The sequence below is a fragment of the Micromys minutus genome, assembly GCF_963924665.1.
Source record: "Micromys minutus genome assembly, chromosome: 26".
Lineage (NCBI taxonomy): Eukaryota > Metazoa > Chordata > Mammalia > Rodentia > Muridae > Micromys > Micromys minutus.
In genome coordinates, this window is record NC_137961.1 from 13,952,515 (window position 1) to 13,974,801 (window position 22,287).

The window sequence follows — 22,287 nt, forward strand, 5'->3', positions numbered from 1 at the left end:
TGAGCAAAGCCTTTGATTGGCCTAAAGACACAGCCAGTGGGTTGATGAAGTGGACAGTTTTGATTAATCTAGAACATCCTTGCATAAGTAAGAGTAGGTGTTAGGTTACAGCTATACTAAATTTTGAAATGATTATGAAATAGTGGGTATGGAACTATTTATTTACTATGCATCGCACCCTTAATTCCTCCTCAGCTTGTCAACACAACTTATTCGAAGAACTGAGCTCTCCCCTTATTGAATATGTAGCTGCGCTTCCTTTCCAGACGTCTTCCTGTGGACCTAACCTTCTGAGGTTAGCCGCGGTTTTTCAACGGCTCTGCATCTTCGATGCTCTTCCAACATGTCAACCCTTAAATGATTCCTCTTTTGCATTAGTCTGGTGCCTAAGGCATCGGTCAGTCCTAGAAGGCCGTCCAGAGGAACCTGTGTCTTTGTTTACCCTGTGGGTCTTGCTTGCCATTGTGCTGTTTGCCCCTGACAGACAAGGCTGCCCTATGTGATGCTGGTCTAGCAAAGAGAACAGACTATTTTCATCTGTAGTGTTTCCCCCCTTTCTGAATGAGGTAAAGGATATCACTGGGTAGATTTATTTCTTTTTAAAAAAAGATTTATTTTATGTATATGAGTACACTGTAGTTGTCTTCAGACACACCAGAAGAAGACATCAAATCCCATTGCAGATGACCTACCATGTGGCTGCTGGGAATTGAACTTAGGACTTCTGGAAGAACAGTCAGTGTTCTTAACCACTGAGCCATCTCTCCAGCCCACTGGGTAGATTCACTTCAACTTGACACAAAGTGTAGTCATCTGAGAGGAGGAAACCTTGATTGAGAAATGGCCTCCATAAGATAAGATTGGTCTGTATGCAAGCCTGTGGGACGTTTTCTTAATTAGTCATTGATGGGAGGGAGGGCCCCACTCACTGTGGGTGGTGGTCCTGGGTTCTGTAAGAAAGCAGGACCAGCAAGTGGGTTGATGAGCAAGCCATGGGGAGAAGCCAGTGAGCAGCACCCCTTCGTGGCCTCTGCATCATTTCCTGCCTCCAGGTTCCTGTCTTAGCTTCCTACAGTTGTGGATTACAATATGGAAGTGTAAGACAGTAAACCCCTTTCTCCCCAACTTGCTTTTCGGTCATGGTGCCTCTTCACAGCAATTGAACACTAAGACACTAAAATGTCAGAAATTTCCTTTAATGATCCCCTTTGCTGCCCTTAGAGCAAGGCAGTATTGAGTACATTCACATTTTTAAAACTTTATGTGTATGGGTGTTTTGCTTGCATACATGTCTGTGTACCATATGTGTACCTGGAGTCCTTGGGGGCCAGAAGAGGGTGTCAGATCTCTTGGAACTGGAGTTTCAGATCATTCTGAGGCACTATGTGGGTGCTGGGAATTGAAGTCAGGTCCTCGAGGTGTGAGGGAACCAACAAAACAAAACTCTCACACTGACCAATTGAATGCACTTTAAAACTCCCTCTGATAATTTGCAGTCACTGATAATTGGATACTTGCTCCAGAAAACACTGAATACCCAAGAAACAAGTCACAGATCATAAAGAAAAGAAAGGCCAAAAAGTGGAAGCCTCAGTCTGTAAGGGGGGAAAAACAAAACAAAACAAGTGTATCTCAGAATGGGATGCACCTAGACCTTAAATCATTAATAACTCAAGAGCTAAGAAAATAGCCTTGTGGCAATTTTTGGTATTTAAAAACCATTATGTCTAATCTATACACACCCAGAAAACTTTGCCTATTTCCATGTTGCGTTTTGTTTTACATGTACTTTATGCTTATGATAACTAGTAAGATTTCAGTGGATACTACCAAATCTTTAAAAAAAAATCAAGTACTGACAAAAATATGTTCATGTAGTTTTATGCCAAAATGCTTCCAAAAATCTGTACGTCTCTCTCTCTCTTTAAATAAAGTTGTAAGAAAAAAAAATGAAGGCATGCACCACCAGGTTAAAAAAAAAAAAAACTCCCTCTGAAATATGAAAAAACGGGGTGGGGGGGTGGGATGGGGTGCTTTCTAGCATTTCAGAACCCTTCTTAGTGTAAAAGGATATAGGAAGTGTCCAGTGCAAGTGGCTCCTGGTTCAGCTGCACAAAGTGTTTCCCACAGGAGCATCTTGATTCTGGTGCCCTTTGGCGTCTGGGATGCCTGGGTACCTGGACTGGCCCCAGGGTTCCTCGTGCCTCTGTTTACCCCGTTAACAGGCTCAGCGCTCACTCAGGGAGGTGTGTATGTAGGAAATCAGTAGGTCGAAATAGATTAAAGAAAATGAGTTGAAAAATATTTTCTAAAGTTACTTTTTATTAGGCCGACACATGTGGTGTCATTACCCCCTTCGTTTATAACATCCCAGGGTATTTTTATCACATTAAGTAAGATTAGCAATCAGGAAGTTTTAGGAAGTTCGTATTAATTTTAGTCTTGGGCAGGATGATCGAGTCAAAAATTCTTTTCTTCAACTTAAACGTTAACTAAAAAGCTTATGTTATTTCTCGATCTGCCTCTTTACTTTTCTACCTAATGCATTATGGTTACAATCCGAAGTTAATTAAAGTCACTCAGGATGACATTAAATGTTACGAGGTTAGATACTGAAAGCTGTGGTGTTCTTAGACCGTGTGACAGTCTCCTGTGGGGTCATGTTAAGTTTCCTGCAGCAGGAAGACCATGCTGAGTGGGCTAAGGCCAGGGTGCTGCCTGCCAGCTCATGGCCTGTCTTCAGGGAGCTGACTTCAGGGACTGATGGTTAAGGCCCAGCTGCCAAAGGATGTAATTTCTGATTTTTGTACAACTTGGGTTTGGGGCAATGTGACCGTTTTATGAACGTCTAGAAAAAATGCCCAGGGCCTGCAACATCTTAGTTGTTGGTGCAGTGCTGTCTGTCTGGTTGTTACCTTTAAAGCAATTACTGGTTTTCAGCTAATGGGGGTTGGGAGATCTTCATCTGAAAGGCAGTTTAGAATATCCAGCCATCTCAAGGTTATGTAGAAATAACTGAAAGGTTTCTGCAAGAAACCTGTGAAACAATACGTTATGTAACATGGCACTAGACCCTGGTTAACTGAATGGTTTTTTCCTTCACAAAATGAAGAGTAAGCAGTTGGGCATATTGTAAGCCACCCTTAGATGTCCACTGCTTACAACCTATTAAGTATTCAAATCTGCCACCAAGAACTGGGGAAACCTTTTTTGGATGAAGCCATCGCTGTTGGTCAGCTGCAGATACCAGGACCTCCTTTCCCTTTAAAAGCTCCTGTCATTGTATCACTTGCTTGGTTTCCTGGCACAAGTGTCACTTGTTTTTGTTTGTGCTCACTTTGAGTGGCCCTCCATCCCGCCTCGGAGGAAAGACTTCCTAGTCTGGGAGCAAGGGTCCTGTCATTCATATGCAGATTTCACGCGCAGGGTTGAGGATGGGGGAGGGGGTGAGGGATGCTCTGAGACTGTATTTTGCAAAGCCGGCTGAGGTCCAGTGGTCCTGTCCCCAGACCCCCCATTCAAGGGGCAAGTCTTGAGAGTCAGGAAACAAGAAGGGACAGCAGAATGCCTGGCGCTTTGTGACCCTTGGCTAGGTGGCCATACCAGGGAGGGAGGGAGTCTGGGAGCATCCTCAGACAGGTGCTAACAAGGACAAGAATCCTAGATAGAAAAGAAGCCAGGCTGCACAGGGAGGGGTCAAAGGGGGCTGGAGAAAAATGGGTGGCAGGTGAGAGAGCGGAGGGGTGGTTGTTAATCTTCCAGGGTTTGATGTCCCTGGATTTGGGGGAGCTCATAATGGAGGGCAGATCCTTGGGCATCTGATGGCGGCATGCGCATGCATTCAGCCACACACACACTTATAGACAAGGCCCTGGAAGCCCAAGGATGGTCTTTAAGGATTTCACAAGAAGCAAGAAATGACTCACCAAGTCAGTAGTGCTACAGAGGGTTAGCCATTCTCGGGACTTAGCTTCCGATTTCCGGAAGGCGGCACCGAGGATTGACTGACTCTGTAGCAGAGTCCCCCTGAGGGAAAAGGAGCAGCCGGAGGAGGAGGCGGTGCAGGAAAAGGAGGTGGAGGATGAGGATGAGGATGGTCCAGACAGACCTGAGACAGGGGAGGAGGAGGCGGTGCAGGAAAAGGAGGTGGAGGATGAGGATGAGGCAGTGGTCAAGGTCCAAGTTCAGAATCCGTGAGGGGCTTTGCTAGAGCAGCAAGCTGCCTGGGGTAGGGTCACATCTGCTTGGCTTAGTGTTGTATATGCAGGGGGTTGGGTATCTAACACCATCAAGATTGCTTATTATCGGGTGGGGAAAAAAACAAAAACAAAAACCAAAAAAAACATGTCCTCCCTGCAATCTTTTAAAACTCACTTTGTGGGTCTGGGGATCAAATCCAAGGTCATATATTTACCAAGCATGCACTCTACGATAAGTTGCATCACCAGTTTCTTGTTTTCCACCTCATTCATTCATCCATCCATCCATCCATCCATCCATCCATCCATCCATTCATCCATTCCTTACTTGTTTGTTTATTCATTCATTCCTTTATTTCTTTGGTGTTGTTTTTAAGGCAGGGTCTCAGTAACACTGGTTTGGAATTGGGTAAGTAGACCAGGCTGACCTTAAACTCACAGTGATTCACCTGCCTCTACCCCCTGAATGCTGGGATTAAAGGAGGGTGCCACCACATCTTGCTCCCCGGTTTAGTTTTAACACATTATTTGGACTAACACAGGCCTTCAGAAGGAACTCCCATCTCTCTAAATAATTTTCTGTACGGCTATTCTGAACAGATGGAATTAGTCCTGTCACAGCTAAAACGGCCAAAATGGAAACCTGCGTTAGGAAATAGAGAAAGGAGAGGTTTTATGGGTTGGAAGTCCAGTTAAAATGAACATACAGACAAATACACATAGAACAGCACAGTGGATGGTGTTGGCCCCTGAAACAACACAAACTTTCATGACCAAGATGGTCACTATTCCTAATGGCCTTTATCCGAACCGGACCTTCAGGAAGCAGCGTGTAGCATTTTTGTCGGTGGGCTCTCTGCTCTGACGCAGGTGTTGCTTCTGTGTCCTGTCTGATGAATGGCTCTTGAGCACTTGAATTTGTGTGGTTTCCAAAGAGTAAGAACTGCATTTTGAAATTTATTTAGTTTTAATGATTTTAAAAGGCACCATCTAGCCAGTAGCTGCTGGCTTAGGCAGCCCAGTTGTAGCACCACAGTGCCCAGGAAAATTAATAGGGAAGAAAATGCGGTCTTGGCCAGAGAGTTCCGTAAGGGCACTGCCTGGTCTGGGAGGCAGATTTGAAGCTGCCTGGTGATGAACTGATATTCTGATGCTGTGGTTTGGAGGCACTTCCTGATTCCTTTATCTGGATGTTTGTCATCTGGATAGATGCCTTTCCCAAAGGCAAGCCTTGGCCCCACCGGACTTCCCTCTTTCCAAGTTGGCTGTGGGAGGCTGCGTGGCCAGTGGGGAGGTGGCTACCCATGGGCTCTGTTTAGGACTTTCAGTTTGAATTCAAGCCCAGCAGCCAACCCTTTATCTTCTGTGTGTTCACTTATCACCGTGTGGATTCCGTTCCTCTCTTGATAGTGCTGTCTCCTTGGTGACAGAGAGTGGCCCCTTTCTAGCTTGTGGGGAGGGGTGATGATACACCGCGTTCCAGCCACTGGGCATGCCTTGGGAAACTCGGATGGATGCCTCCCTCCTTGCAGAGTCTCTGCCAGGTCTCTTCAGGACCTGCGGAGGTAAAGGAGAGAAGCTGAAAGAGCCCCCCACAGTAGAGGTTAGCAGGAGCCAAGAAATCCTCAGTATCTCACGGACAAACACCCTACAACTTCATACTTGCCAAAGTGTGCTGGACATCGGGGGAAAGCGTTCTGCCGTCCCCGTGGTTGAACTAGAGGACATATTTGCATCCGGAAGGTGTTTTGAATTCACCCGTTTCCTTGCTCGGTTTTTGGTCTGTGTCTGTGGTGAGATGTCAGCATTGTGGTACTGCATTAAAACTCAGGTGAACAAAAGCCTTTGTGTTTCCAGAATCGTGGGGTAAAGGAGTTGGTTAAGTTTTGTGAGGTCGGAAAGTGGCTTCATTAACTAGAAAAATCAATGTGACGCTTTCTAATAAAAAACTAACTTATAATGACATCATTTCCATCTCAAACAGTTACAGCTCCTCGTTGACTTCTTGTGTTTGTTGCTCTTATTGCTGACTGTTCTTTCTTTAATTTAAAAGAGCTTTAGAAATCTTGTACTAGGGATGGAGCCCAGGGTTTTGTTCGTGCCAGGCCAGTACTTGGAGCTACTTTCACACCGCTGGTTCTTCATGCTATTTACTGTTTAGACCTGCCTGTTGATCCCAGGGAAGTTACCGGCAGTCCCCCACTTGGTTCTCTTACTTGCCTGTTCCTAAACTTACGCTCTGATGGAAAGCCCCTTGAAAGGACTGTGGTGAAAAATCCACTCTTCGTGGCCTCTGACTCTGGGGGGAGCTGATGTGAGCCTCCACCTCTGCTCTCTGCCAGCCCTCTTCGTGTGTGTGTGTGTGTGTGTGTGTGTGTGTGTGTGTGTGTGTGTGTGTGTGTGTATGTGTTTTCTTCATCTGTGAAGAGGGGAAAGTGCTCGGCAGCTCAGAGCTGCTTGCAGCTGTCAGTGAGCTTCTTCTGCCCTTGCTGGCAGCTCTCTCTGGGGCAGTCTTCCGCCCTCTTCTCACTAAGGCACGAATGCATCTTGTGAACTCTCGTTGAGTTCTCAGTGAAACCCCCAGTTTCATGCCGTTCATAGGGGTTACATTATTAAAATTTCTCTCTCTTGAGGATGCTGTCAATGCGTAGCTACTGGAAAGTGAACCATGTTTTATTTTTTCTCTTTCTGATGGTTACTCATAAGTGTGGCCCACTCATCTGTGATATATGGGCACAGGTAAAGTAGACATTCAAATGTAGAGAAGGGTAAAGCCTTCAAAATGGAGTTTTATTGTAAACATGTTAGCAAAACTGAAAGCCATCTGTTGGCAGCTGCAATTTGGGAATGTGGTCATTCAGATGGTCTTGATTAAAAAAAAAAAAAATGACCAAAATCAATTAGTTAGCAGATCGGAAGTATGGACCATGGCTACCAAATGGACCCCTGCCACAGATGCCGGTTGGTCCGAGGTGTCAGAAGAGAAGTAAGGTGCCCTCTAGGTGGTCAGAGGGTTGGCAGTCACTCATGGTAGACTTCGGAGCCACAGGTTTTTAAGTCCTGCCTGGGGCGCACCTGAGTGTGGTCACAGCTGTGGTGGGTCACATGCTTACTTGAGGCCGCATAATGCTGGCATTTTTCCTGCCCCCGGGAGTGTATTCTTAATGGGAATGAGTAGGGAACCGGAAGGAGGGGAACAAAGCCAAGTGTCTGGTATAATTACTCTCAGAGAGCCTCTGTTTTGTCTCTTCTCCTGCCTGTGCAACTTTTTCTCTTTCTGCTAGGTCCTTCTGCCATAAAAAGTGTCAGTTCCAGTACTGCTGCTTCACGCAGGCTCTGCAATGCCCCGGGCTTCGTGGTCCTACAGGAGAGGGTACCAGGGCACTCTGCTCTCTTTACCCGGGCAGAGGCAGGCAGGATCTACCCAGGCAGAGGCACTCCCCCTCCCCCCAACACACACTGGTGTGCCCCAGCAGATGAAGCTGTTGGGATATGAAGGAACATCTTCCAGAACACATAAGTGATATTACTTTCCTTAAGCTGTTGTGGTAAGTGGGCCGCATGCCTGGCTTAAGCTGTTACCAGGTCTTTTGCAACATTTTATTTCCTTGAAAGTTAAGAGCGAGCCTTGGGCAAACGGAGACTGGCTTCTTAAGCCTTTTAGGTTAGGCACAAATTCAATTTATCAATATTTGTTGCACCTGGCACTGGAGATTTCTACTCCTTACTCTGGGCTTTTAGTTGTTCTGAGGGGGGGAAAAAGGCAATATATTTTCAGAGAAATGGCTTTCCTGTGTACTTGATTCTTTCCTGTCTGACCTCTGTATTTGGAGAAGGTAGATCAGAAAATGTATGGCAGTTAGTGGCATAGTGAGGAGACCTTTGACGTAGGCTGACAGCTGTCACCTGAAAACTACAGACCTAGAGAACCTCTCAGGTGTCATGTCTGCAGTGCTGACAGTGAGCAGGGATGTTTACATTTCCATAGACAGAGTTTCCTCCGTGTTGTGAATGCGAATGCCTTGGGATAGGGCAGGTAGAAGCCGGTTATCTGTCTCCTGGGTGACTCCATACAGAGTTGATTATTTGCATACTCTTGTAGAAATACACCGTAGAATTCGTGACTGAGTCTGTTTAGAACATCCCTGGAAATTCTTCATCATGTGCTTTTGTGCCCCGTGTGGGTCAGTATCACCCAATGGTTAATATGCTTATAAGAGGAAATCAGTGAGTTAAATTCCAATGATGTCTAAGATTCTAGGCATTTTTCCTTATGTGAATTCATTCTTTATTAGGTTGTTGATTCAATAAAGCAGTGAACAAAACCACTTTTCTGTTTCGGTTGTTAAAGCATCTCTCGAATCAAATTGGTTATTTTAATCTGACCCCAAATCTATCAGAAAGAGTTTCTAGCTAAGGCAGAAAGTGGGGAAGCCATGTTGTTAGCTTAGGAGGTGAAGGGGTGTGCCAGCCAGCCCCACTCCCTCCTACTGTGTCCTGCTTTGTCCTATAAGGTTTTTAAAAGGTCTGGTGGATATTTTTAACTTTTTTTTTCCTGTTAAAGTGCCATCCAGTTTTGGTTAGTTTCTGAAGAGGTCTCTGTCTCTTCCAACAAGAATAGTCATCTACAGTTAGTTTCCCTGAGTAGGCACTGGGGGGTCCTTAGCCCTCACCACAACCGGTGGTGGGGCATAATGGAGCGGGTGTCTGGACCCCGCTACCGTCCGCCCCACAGTTCTGGAGCGGGATGGGCCCAGAGCCCTGAGTGAAATCGGTCCTCACGGAGCATGAAAGCTTCACTTGTAGTCTCTTTCTGAATCTTGTCTATTTCCGCTATTAGGCATAATGAAATTATGAATTTATTGTGCTGTTCTCGAGCTTTGCTTTTCAACCTCATTACGGGTGCTTTCTTGTCGGATGCTTCTGTTGCCGTCGCAGAGTTGTATGTGGGCTGTAAATATCTAATTTGTAGAAAATGACTGATTTTGGTATTTGTATAATCCCCCCCCCCAAGTCAATTTAACTAAGTTGGGCTTTTCCCACCGCTCATCTGATTACCACTCGGGAGTGAGGTTAAGGGCGGTTGTTGGGAACCAGAGCATTTCCAGGGCTTTAGCCCAGCAGATGGGCTGCTGGCCATTTCATACATCTGCTTGCCTGCTGTGGCAGCTGCTGCAGCGTCACGTTGTGTCCTTTTGTTCTGTTGCGTCCAAGAACGGAATGGGAGGAAGTGTAGTGAATGGATTAATTTAAGGTTCAGGTTCGTGTTTTGCTCCCTTTCTACGTAGCTGATCATCATGCTTCTGGTAGAAGCTAATGAGTTTCCCTTCAGTTGAACTAGATTTGTAAAATACAGCTCAGCAAGGGGCCTAGGTTGGTATTGTTGATGGAAACTGAATTCAAATGTGTAAAATACCGGCAGTTTTTTATCATTAGTTCCTAATTCTTTGTTTTCTTTCTCCCCCCCCTCCCCACCCCCCACTCCCTTCCAGGACCTATATCCAGACTTCGCCCGACACTGCAGGGTCCAAGAGAATTAAAGAAATTTAGAATGGCATGAAGAAGATTAGTTAAGGATTATAGGTTTTGAGGACAAGCACCCCAGAGAAGCGAAGCACAGACAAGCTCCCAAGCTCTGTCCGGAGGAGGAGCCGTGTGTTAGAAGAAGATGGCGGATCCAGGAATGATGAGTCTTTTTGGCGAGGATGGGAATATATTCAGCGAAGGCCTCGAAGGCCTTGGGGAATGTGGCTACCCTGAAAACCCAGTGAATCCCATGGGTCAACAGATACCCATAGACCAAGGTTTTCCCTCCTTACAGCCATCCCTCCACCACCCTTCCCCTAATCAGAATCAAACCAAGTTGACCCATTTCGACCACTATAATCAGTACGAACAAAAGATGCATCTGATGGACCAGCCTAACCGAATGATGGGCAACGCCCCCGGGAACGGATTGGCATCTCCGCATTCACAGTACCACACCCCTCCCGTCCCCCAGGTGCCCCACGGAGGCAGCGGTGGCGGTCAGATGGGAGTCTATCCCGGCATACAGAACGAAAGGCACGGGCAATCTTTTGTGGATGGCGGCTCCATGTGGGGCCCTCGGGCTGTTCAGGTACCAGATCAGATACGAGCCCCCTACCAGCAACAGCAGCCACAGCCGGCTCCGTCGGGGCCACCGGCGCAGGGCCACCCTCAGCACATGCAGCAGATGGGCAGCTATATGGCGCGTGGGGATTTCTCCATGCAACAGGCACAGCAGAGGATGAGCCAGTTTCCCCAAGGTCAAGAGGGCCTCAGTCAGGGAAGCCCTTTCATTGCCACTTCAGGACCCGGCCACTTGCCCCACATGCCCCAACAGAGCGCCAGCATGGCCCCTTCCCTGCGACACCCAGTGCAACAACAGTTTCACCACCACCCCGCTGCTCTCCACGGAGAATCCGTTGCCCACAGTCCCAGATTCTCCCCCAATCCTCCTCAACAAGGGGCTGTCAGGCCGCAAACCCTTAACTTTAGTTCTCGGAGCCAGACAGTCCCCTCCCCCACTGTAAACAACTCAGGGCAGTATTCTCGTTATCCTTACAGTAACGTAAATCAGGGATTAGTTAACAGTACAGGGATGAATCAAAATTTAGGCCTTACAAACAGTACTCCAATGAATCAGTCCGTACCAAGATACCCCAATGCTGTAGGATTCCCGTCAAACAGTGGTCAGGGACTAATGCTCCAGCAGCCCATCCACTCCAGCGGCTCACTTAACCAAATGAACACACAAACTATGCACCCTTCACAGCCTCAGGGAACTTACGCCTCTCCACCTCCCATGTCACCCATGAAAGCAATGAGTAACCCAGCAGGCACGCCTCCTCCGCAAGTCAGACCCGGAAGCGCCGGGATCCCGATGGAAGTTGGCAGTTATCCAAATATGCCCCACCCTCAGCCATCTCACCAGCCCCCTGGTGCCATGGGAATGGGACAGAGGAATATGGGCCCCAGAAACATGCAGCAGCCTCGTCCGTTCATGGGCATGTCCTCGGCACCCAGGGAGCTGACCGGACACATGAGACCAAATGGTTGCCCTGGTGTCGGCCTTGCGGATGCACAAGCAATCCAGGAACGACTGATACCTGGCCAGCAGCACCCTGGTCAGCAGCCATCTTTTCAGCAGTTGCCAACCTGTCCGTCATTACAGCCCCACCCAGGCCTGCACCAGTCTTCACCCCCTCACCCCCATCACCAGCCTTGGGCGCAGCTCCACCCGTCACCCCAGAATACCCCGCAGAAAGTGCCTGTGCATCAGGTAAGGGGATGCCTGCCCGGCGGTGTGAAATGCAACGCTGTTAAACTTGTCTAACAGAATTGTCCCTTGTAGGCTGCCTTAGAGTCACCTCTACCTCCGCCCCCCCCCCCCCCACTGGCCCATTGATTCAGGAGTTCTTTAATCGCTGTTCTGGGAATCATGCTAGGTCTAAAGTTGGAGCCATGTAACCCTCGGTGCCTGAGATTCTCTGTTACTCTCCCCTCACCCCCTCCCTTTTCTCTGAAGAATATACCCTAACCTGGTTTCCAGAAACTGCTTGTGGGTTCTCATCCCTTACACCTCCTTCTGTTTACCTTCTGTGGGGAGCTGTGAGATATGCCTTTCTATAGTACTTAATTTACCGACTGTTGAGAGTGTGAATTTAAGTCTGTGGGAAATGACAGGGAATGGTAATGTATAGGTGTTGGTTTGAGATTTGTGGGCCAGCACTGAAGGATCACAGTGTTAAAAGTTAAGATTTTTGCAGCTTTGCTAATTTATATTTACAAAGGCGCCCCCCCCCCCCCAATGCTCCTCTTCCCCTTCATGTATTTTGGTCTTCATGACCGAGACCTGTGAGGAACAGTGTGTATATGAACAGATTTTCCCGAGTACATATTCATCCCCCCCCCAGGCCTGCAGGTCTTCATGGGGGGGGGCACATCGGGTGATTTCAGAACTGTGTGGCACACTGGTTCTTGCTGTACGGACTTAAAGGACCTGGGAAACCGTGACCTATGTGTGAACACGAAACAGAGTGAAAGATCATGCGTGCTTATGTGACAGATGTCCCGGAAGAGGAAGTACCTGTGAAGGAAGAGTGCTTGAAATTCCGGTAAAACTCTCCTTAGGGAACTGATCCCTGCAGACATTTTATGTGCTCTCTGGTGATTTTCCCAAACGTATGCACCTGGAGTTGAGCTCTTGTACGAAGAAGCAGCTGTGAGAGGGAAGGCCCAGGCCAGGGAGAGGATGCTGGGATCTTGTGTCTTGTTTTAGGGAACCAGACTTAAACGAGGAATTCATACTGGTTGGAGAGATGGGTGAGAAACAGGAAGTAGGGGCCAGCTGCCCAGGCAGGCTTGTGAAGACAGTTACATCAGGGGTCTGGCAGGGGAAGCAGAGAAGGTTGAAGCAGGGTGAAGGAAAGGACCTGTCCCCACGGTGACTTCAGTAAAGCGGTTGCTTCAGTGCAGTGCAGCCATTGTCTCAGGAGCACTGCAGAGGTGGCTCATCAGACCCACCCAGTGCATGGGGACAGAGCAGACGTCCCATGAGACAGGATGGTCAGCCTTCTGGAAAGGGACCCAGGGAGACCTCCCTCACTCTTTCCTCCACATGCCCAGAGGCTGATAGGAAATGGGAAGACAGCTGCCATCAGACCTTCAGGCCCTGATGGATAGCCAGCTTCAGAGCCAGCTCAGAGGCTTTCCTTCCTGGTGACTCAGGGACAAACACCTGATGGATCCTAGGTGGGCCGACCTCGGTACCTCCGAGGCAGAAATGAATGTGGCCTGGTTTTGGGAAAGAATTGTGTTAGTAAAGAAGGGATCTTGCTGAGAGGTGGCCCTGGGTACCTTTAATCCCAGAGAGGGGTGGGCGGATGTCTGAGAGTTTAAGGCCAGCCTGGGCTACACAAAAAACTTTGTCTTCAAATACCAAAAAAAAGGGGGGGGGGTGTGTCTTTATAACACAGCTTGTTTCTGACTTTTCATCCTTACTGTGCGTGGGAAGGTGACCAGTTTGTTGGGGCTCGGTGAGGATATTGTGGTGGCCCCCAGAAAAGAGCTGCTCCCCTGTCAACCCCAGTTTCCAGAGGACAGTAGCAACCCTGACTTCCGAGCCCCATGGGGGCCAGTGTTGTGTGCTATAGTCAAGGAGACCCCAGGGGTACTGTTCTCATAGTAGGCATCTCAAAAGCGCTATATTTTAGTGACAGGAGCTTGCATCCCCTGTGAGTGGTGTTACCTGTGTCTTTACACCTTGGACCTCGTCTGAGCAAGATGGGAAATAAAAGTCACGGTAAAGGAATCCAGCCTCTCACATGAGCGGCATTTATGGATGTCTCTGTGCGCAAGCCTGTAGAGCATGGGCCTCCTGTTAAACGCCGTCGGAGCAGCTGCCCCACTGTTGAAAACACAGACGCCCCTGCCTGCTGGGGTTTTCTTGCTTCTCCGTGAGCCCTTGATAAAGCTTCATGTTTGCCTTTTCCTTCGTTTCCTTGTTAGCAGTCTAGTGACTCTCAGGAAGCCTCAATTCTGACTGAATTTGCATATGCTCCTGCTTCTGAGCCATCTCTCTCTGATGACACCTTTTCCTCTGCTGACATTTTCTCCTCCCCAGAGCTGATTTAACCTCAGAGGTCAGGATTTTAGTGCATTAAAATAGAAAGTGCCAAGTATAGAGTTAAAGTCCCTCTGAAAACACAAATGCCTTCGATAGCCGAGTCTCTTCGATGGCTTCTGTTTTGTAAAAAGAGACACTTTTCTATGACTATCAAATCTGGCCTATAAAAAGTTTAGTTTTTCAATTATCTGTAAAGTTGGATATTAGGCCTCTGTTAAATGTCACAAGGAGCCAAGTGACTTTGTTAACTCTGTGTGTGCCCCTGTGTGAGTTTATGCGAGCCACATGCATGCAGAAGCCCATGGTGACCAGAAGAGGGCATCAGATCCCTAAGTGAAGTTATAGGAGGTTGTGACTCCCCCAGTGGTTGCTGGGAACCAAACTTGGGCCCTCCTCAAGGACAGCAAGTGCTCTAAACACCGAGTGGTATCTCCAGCCCCTAGACTTCAAGCTTTGAATATTGTTGAGGCAGGGGACTTGCTATGTGGCTCAGACTGCCTTCGAACTCACGGTGTATAGCCCACACTAACATATGATCTTCTGTCTTCTGCCCCCAAGTTCTGATACAGGCTGGAGCCTCATGCCTGGCTAAGAGTTTATTGTTCAACACTCTCACCTTGAACCTTCGGTGCCATCGTTTACCAACACTTTGGAAGTTTGAGCATTTGCTCTCTACCAAGCACTATTAAAGTCAGGGATTGGCAGTGTGGTGTACTGTGGAGGCAAAGGCTTACATTTAGGTAGGCCTGGGATTTTGTTCTTTCAATATTAACATCCTGCCCAATGTTATATTAAATATTATATATGAATTTTTTTAGTGTAATTATGGCCCAGGTTTTCCAAGACAGAGGGGTTGCCACCCTTTCTAAGGATGGACAAGTATTCACATTGCTAGGTAGCATCAGTAGGTGAAAATTGAAAGGTTTGAATGCATGAGAGTTCTCAGCATCTTTCTTGAGGGGGACGTCACTGAGAATGCTTTTGTTTGAGCCTGTGAGCAACACTAGTGTTTCTTTGGAAGGTAGCTTGCAGTGAAATTTATGCATCAGTACAGGCATGTTCTCTCCTGCTGTCTGTAATACTGTGGCCTGTAAGGAACATGGCCGCCTTTTACCAGAAATCTTCTGCCCCTCCCCCCTCACACTCTGCTTGTTTATTCTTTACCTTAGCCACCAGTTGGAAGGGGAGACTCTGGTGATGTAGAACAGAGTTGGTTGGGAAATAATTAATTGGCAGGTTGAGAGAAAATGAGGGATAAATGCTGGTGAAAGCGTCCTGAGAAGAGCATTGTGTGGTGACATCCCAGTGTCTCTGCAGTCTCCGTGGCTGGAATTGTAAATCTTACCTTGCTGCAGGTTTGCCCTCGGCCCGGTGCTTCTGTCAGAGCAGAAGTCAGTATCAAACGTGGAGGCAGCTTGGGCTTTTGTCTGACAAACAAGCAAAACCCCCACTTACTACCAGAGTGTACTTACCTGTGTGAATCTTCTCATACTTTTTTTTTTTTTTTTTTTTTTTTTTTAACACTTAAGAACAGAGAAAAATTCAGGGAAGCTGGGGACAGTACCAAGAAGCAGACACAATTTTTCAGAGCTGACACACAGCCAGAGGTCACCATTCTAGCTTTTGGGGAGACCATTTGCAGTACGTACAAGTGATAGGCAGGCAAACTACAGGCGGTTCTCCAGTTCCCTTGCCTCTTGGTTTAGTGTCTGAATGAAAGTTGTGACTCAGGCAGTTTGAACTAAACACCCTCCCTAAATGAAGAGCATGCTCTTTCTGAGCTGCTGTGTTTGACTCAACCAATTCTTCATACCTTTCTGTTTTTTATCTCTCTCTATATATGTTTTTATGTATGTATATATGTATCTATCTATGTATCTATTTACCTGTCTGTCTGTCTGTCTATCTATCTATCTATCTATCTATCTATATTGCAAGTAATTTGGCATCACAGGTTTCAGGAGATTCGTAAGACCTTAATGAGGATTGTGTAAGCCTATAGGTTTTCTGTTTTGTCTGTTTGATCCACAGGCTTCGATGAGCTGGTAAGGTAAAGAGGCATGTTGGGAAACCTATGAGGCTTTCAGAAGGCTACCTATACTGAGGCAGTTCCCAAGTAGGGGACAGAACTCATGATCTGCCTGTCTCCTGATAGACTAGGCCACCAGTTTGCAGCAGAACACAGGAATCCGCCCCTCACCCACTTGCTTTCCTGGGCTTCTAGCAGCCTCACTGAGTGGTAGGAAATTGCTGAATGTGTTTCCCTGCTAGTGCTGAGACAAGGAGCTTTAGGTTACTAGATAACTCACCAGTGAGGGCAAGAACAGGTGGACTTAACATTCTTACTAATATGAGGATATTTGAATTAAAGTTCAGTTTTTTAGAGCATGCTTCCTGATGGACTTTTACAGCCTGAATATTCTTTTTAACTTAAGGAAGCAATACTGAACTGTGAGATTATTTCATAGCTACGATGTGTTATTTTCATCGTCATCTTACTATAACTTAAAAAATAGTCTTTTTACTACATGTATGAGTTTTTTTGTTGTTGTTTCTGCATGTAAGTATGCATGCCACATGTGTGCCTGGTGCCCGCAGAGGTCGGAAGAGGGCATCGTCTTCCCTGGAAGTGGAAGGACAGATGATTGTGAGCTACCTAGTGGGTGCTAGAACCTGAACCTGGGTGCTCTTAGTCCCTGAGCAACTTCTCAACTTCACTGGTAAGCGCCGGCCTGCCTGAAGAAACGCCAGACTTTACTTTTCCCCTGGGCAGCCACTGACATGGGCCCGGGAGAAGCATTGCTTTGTCCTTGCTGTTGCTGTTCTCTGTAGTCGAAGCAATAGAAGCACAGGACAGACAGGCTGGGCCACAAATGGGAGGTCACGGTACTGCGCTTTAAGTGTTCCATTCCTTAGCTGGCTGGGTTCCTGCGCGTGCATGCTGCAGACACAGTCCCATGAAGCAGCAATTCTGGGGGCTGTGGAGGCTTTCCCAGGGTAAAGCAGGCAAGTCCGACTCGAGGGACCGTCTGATGGTTTAGTGAGGCACCAAGTATACGTTCACTCCCATCGGCTGCTGCTCTCCTCTTGCCCTTTGAACCTGTGTTGTGGGGACAAGCGGGTCCTGTTAACGGGACACAGCCATCTTCACACTGGGGCACGGTGCCCTGGTGCTTCCTGTGTATTTTGACATCCGATTAAGTAGGTTGGTTATCCTTCTCTTTGGAAACAGTGGCTGAAGATTCAGCTCAGTGAGGAAAAGATTTCGGAGTTTTAAGTTTGATCCGTGCTTTGGAACTAAGCTCCAAGTTCCAGCTTTAGTTCTTCCCAGAGAGTTCCAAGTCAAAGTTGACATGGAAATTAAGTCCCTCCTCCGGGAATGATCAGGGAAGAAAACAACAACAGTAGCAGTAACAACAACAATAGACTGACTGCTAGGGATCTCATAAAATAAAAGCCATCCAGACTTGCGGGTTGGTTTCCACCAGCTTCCTCCATGGGAGCCTCTGGCTCTTAGATCTCATGTAGATCTTTCACTAAAGGTGAATCAAGTCGAAGAAGAAAAGGGAAAGAGATGCCAGCATAGCCCTTTTCCCGTGTCACCTGACGCCTGCTATTTGATGTAATGCCACAGCTCGTGGAGTTATCAGGCCCCTCGACCCTGGAAGAGATTGCTGGTGGGGGCAGGGGCTTCATGTGCACCAACAGTTCCGTGTCCCTGGGCCCCTTGGTCTTCTGTTAAGGCATCTGGTACACCCGTTTCACTGAACTCTGCTTTCTTGAGGATAATAAATGTACCCGCCTCACGGGATTACTGTAGGAATTAAATGAGGTGATGGCATGGGGTTTTTAGCCTAGCATGTGACACCACGGAAGTGCTCAGTAAGCATTAAATACCTTTATCATCTCCGTGGCCACTATGGCCGTGGAAGGAGGGCTCTTGTTTTCTACCTTTTCACCTTAGATTATGAAAACTTCATTTCCAAAACCAAGACACCGCTAATGCCGTAAGAATCCTCAGATATTTCCTTACAAGGCAAATGAAAACTCATGACTTTAGTGGGGCTATGGAAATTATCTTGTGTGTTTCATCTTTTTATTTGAATTTTAAGAAACAATGCATATACCATCCCATTTGCCTTCTGGAATCTCCTTGGTTTCACTCGAGATGGAAACCACCCCTGTAAGTTTCGAACCTCGAGAGGCAGGCTGAATCGGCATCCTGTTTTCTATTCCTCCGGAGCGTTGGCCGCATCCCTGCACCCAGCAGGTTAACCCACTGAACCGAATGTGGGTCAGCGCCGCTGTATGTAGTACAGAGTCTTCACTACGCAGTGTACGCTTCAACGTAGAGCGTCTGAATTCCCATGATCCACTCCAGTCCTGTGTTGTTTCCTGTGTCTTCCTGTGTGTTCCCAGAAGCCTGGAATGACGTTCGACTTTGTGCAGCTTTCTTTCTAAGCACTCTGAAGGGACAGCTGTGAATTCAGTGAAAGCTGTCTGACCATAGATCTTTCTCATGTTACTTTAGCCTAAGGTTTGTCTTCTGTTTCTGTTTTTTTCCCCCCCTAAAATAGTAACTTCACATGCTTTAAAACAAGAGAAGGGTGAAGTCTTAGCTGTGTAGTAGCTAAGTTAAAAGTCTCCATGAAGGCAATTCATGTTTTCCAAAAGCAGGATTTCAGTTTTGGACACAGCTTCTGTGCAACTCACAACACCGTCACCACACACTGTGGTCTCGAGTTAGAATTGGGCCTGGAGTCCAGAGTTGTGTTTGTCAGGAAACAATACAGTTACATCGAAGATTATTAGGATATGAAGGGGGGGGACCCTTTTCTTTATCATAGTCAAACTGTATATGTTTCGGTTTAAATACACTTGACATATTTCTTAATGTCTATATACAGTAAAATATTTTCTTTTTTTTTTTTTTTTTTTTTTTTTTTTTTTTTTTTGTATTTTTAAACCAGGGTCTCTGTGTACCCCTGGCTTCCCTAGAACTCCCTCTGTAGATAAGGCTGGTCTTGGATTTAGAGATCCACCTGTCTCTGCCTCCCAAGTGCTGGGGTTAATAGCATGCATGTGCCACCAATGGCTGGCCATTATAAATATTATTTTAATAAAAATGAGATAAAAGTACATTAGAAATGCTGTTCCCTATCATTTGTAGATGTTTAGAAATTTTTGTTTATTTGCTTATGTTGCTTTATTGAAGTATAGCCTTTACATCATCTGTGTATAAAATGCAGCATTCCCTATAGCATTTATAAAAATTCTATAGAATGATTGCAGTCTAGGCTATTACATACTTTTACTGAATTTAAAGCTTAAGACAAGGAAAAATTGTAAAGTAACGTTGTGAACTGAAGTATCTTATGTTTTCTAAGTTGTTTTGAACAAGAGCATGCCCTGTTCTTTGACACCAAGCAAGCAGTGAGTTTTTGTAGAATTCCTGTGGCCTAGTGAACTTGTTGATGAAATGGTCTTTATTTACCTTCCTGAGTTGGGTGGTTGCTGCCACACATGGATACTGTATCGTACTGTATCCCTGGAGCTGAATGAGCCCGAGAACCTGAAGCAGTCACTTTGTTTAGCTGTTATTTTTAAATGTGCTTTCTTTTAGGGGCCAGCCAAGTAGAACGAAACCACCTTTTATTTTTAATTGCCAGAAAAGAAGATGTGGGTCACAGTTAACATTAGGGCTTTAAAAAGTTAGTTGTATGGATAGCTAGCGTACATTTTATGTTTTCAAATTCACTTACTTTACTCTCGGACACAGGAATTACTTCCTGTCTGTAAGCCCAGGGATAGTGTCCCACACTGCAGTGCTAAGTCAGCTCTTAGCTGCAATATGAAACATTTAAAATGAAGGCAGGTACAGGTACATTGGTCTTCTGGACTGTTGGCCTTCTGACTCCAGTCAGGAGAAAATCCATTTGACAGGCCTTTAGGTCAGCACAAGACTTTTTTTTTTTTTTTTTTTGTTGGTGAGCATATAGTATGGGATCAGGTTGTAGTTGAATGCAAAATGCTTGATTTTATGTTGTGTGAATCTCAATTTTTAGAAAGTCGAAAATACCAATTTGTATCTCATTGCTGGGGAGGAGAGCCCTTCAGAAACCAGAAAAAGATGCTATGAAGACTGAGTTCCTAACGCCTATTGCTACCTAGATGAACTGCCCTCCTCACCTCTCCCAAGCTTCCTGCCAGCCTCCAGGGTATAGACTAGATCCAGCCTCCTTCATTGAAGTGGGCGCTTTCTGCTCTCTGTCCCTGGAGCTGCTCTTGGCCTCTGGAGCTGCTCTCGGAGGTGTCCTGTAGCTGCCTGTTGTTAGGAAGCCCTTGGAATGTACAAGGGTTGAAGGAGTGTGCTTTAAAAGACTCCGTAAACAACTGTAGTGAGCGCAAGTGTGAGGCCACAGGCATAACTTGTGTCAGCACAGGGTCCAGACTCATAATAGAACAAAAGCCTTTAACTCTATTATCTGCTAAAAGAATTTTTAAAGTTTTAAAACCTCGACTTTATTTTTATGCTTGCATTAATTCGTTAGCATAGTCATCTCCGTGGCAACCAGCATCTCACTTAAACAGCTCCTGTGGTCTGGATGGAGTGAGGCTCATTCGGATACTTTTTAGCTGCAATTCTGCTTGGCTCTTTTGAGATAGATAAAACTGGGGTTCTTATACTTTAGGACCATGAACTGTAATAAGGCTGGGGACCCAGGAAAGGACATTTGGTGAGGCTAAGGATTGTGGGAAGAAAGGACAGGAGCAGAGCCACATCTCCTGGATGTTCTCCAGACTTCACTTGGGTTTTCTTTACCTTGGTTGGAAGGCCAAAGAGAAGAGGCATTGGTGCCTCTAATACTGTTTGTTCATGTCTTGTCTTGTAAAGAAAAGTACAAGTGGTGTGGCCCCTGACCTGTGTTCAAAGCATTTGGTCGGGAGACTCTTCAGTGTACCAGTGGCCAGAGGGAACTGCTGTGTGCCCATACAGGCCTTAGAGAAGTTCAGAGCAAGTTTTAGGTGGAAAACGAGAGTCTTTCTATAAAGTGGGATGGCTACCCTAGTGTATTTCAGTGAGGTGTGTTGATAGAAACCAAACCAGAGAAATGGGTTGACTTCCACGGGAGTGTCTCAGCACTGACCGACTCCCTGACCGTTTTAAGAGATTAGACACCAGCGGTAACTCTCAGTGCTGGGAGGAATGTGCCTGAGCATGGACCAAGCACGGCGCGAGAGTAAACAAGAACCCTCCTTTCCCCAGTGCTGAGACCATCCATTCCCCAAGACAAACGTCTGCAGGAACTAACTGTTCGCCCGCCATACCCGAGTCATGTTTGGCGCAGCAGGTCTCAGATAGTTTAGTCACAGGACCCTTATGTTAATAGATATTGATGGAGCCCAGAGTCTCTGTATTTTTGATGGTTATATCTATTAATTTGCTACCAGGAGTTCGAACTGGGGACATTGAATATACATTAATTTACTTAAACCATTACCTTAACACAAGTAACATCTGAAAACAAAAACAACTGTTCCAAACCAAAGAACAGAATAGAAGAGGATCATCGTTGAATACTTTTGCTAATGATTAATAGCCTGTTTTCTAGGAGGCAGCTGGGTCCTGTGTCTGGTGCTTCAGACTGTTGTTTTGGTTGAGATATGTGAAAGTTATCAGCCCTCACACACATGTAATTATCAGAGGGAGGAGATAATTATAGATATTCCAAAACTCTACAGATGCTTGACTCACCTGGACTCTTAAGTGTCCGTGGGGATGTGGGGGAGAAAGCCATGCCAATTAGAGATTTATATAGACTGTTAATTAGAATGTGTGGGTCCTTACCCACTTCTGACTGTCCCTATACCTGTAACATATGCTGTGTTGAAAACATTTTCATTGGGTTATGGACATCTGAATTTGGCGTATGTTTTGAGGAAAACATTTTTGTTTATGTCATCACGGTTTATAAAAAGTACTTAAAGATTGGAAATTTGTCGGAGCTCTTAAGAGGCAGAAGCTGGACAAGCCCAGTTCAAGGACAATAAATAAGAGCCTCGTAGAGAGAGAGAGACCGGGTTTTAAAATCATAGAGAATGGGAGTTTGTGAAGACCATGGCTGTTTGCAAAGTTGTGATTTTTTGCCCGGAGTATATTTATGTATTGAAAGTACACAGCGTCAGTTAGCTTCTTTGAAGCGAGAAGTTCACTTTATTTCAAGAAAATGCCCGGCAAATTCCTGAGCGTGAATCTCTTTGGTTTGTCTTTCATCCCTTCAAATTAAAGTAGTGCTCCATGAAGAACGGCAGCCTCTTCTGTTCCAGTCAAGTGTGGAGGGTGTGTTGTGGAGGTAGCCCTCCTGCTCCTGTGCGGAGCTGTTCTGTCCCATGTGGGCGTCCATACTCTCCGTGCAGAAGATCAAAGACCATTATAAA

The 22,287-nt window shown here is 46.3% G+C and overlaps 1 protein-coding gene across 1 annotated transcript in view; it reads left to right on the forward strand.

The window, feature by feature from the left end:
• The window catches only part of CHD7 (chromodomain helicase DNA binding protein 7), a 167,637-nt gene that overhangs the window by 49,066 nt on the left and 96,284 nt on the right, over positions 1 to 22,287 (forward strand). The window contains exon 2 of the mRNA XM_080938708.1: positions 9,692 to 11,502. Coding sequence (XP_080794834.1) covers positions 9,868 to 11,502 — 1,635 coding nt within the window. The 5' untranslated portion in view covers positions 9,692 to 9,867. The remainder of the gene's footprint in view (positions 1 to 9,691; positions 11,503 to 22,287) is intronic.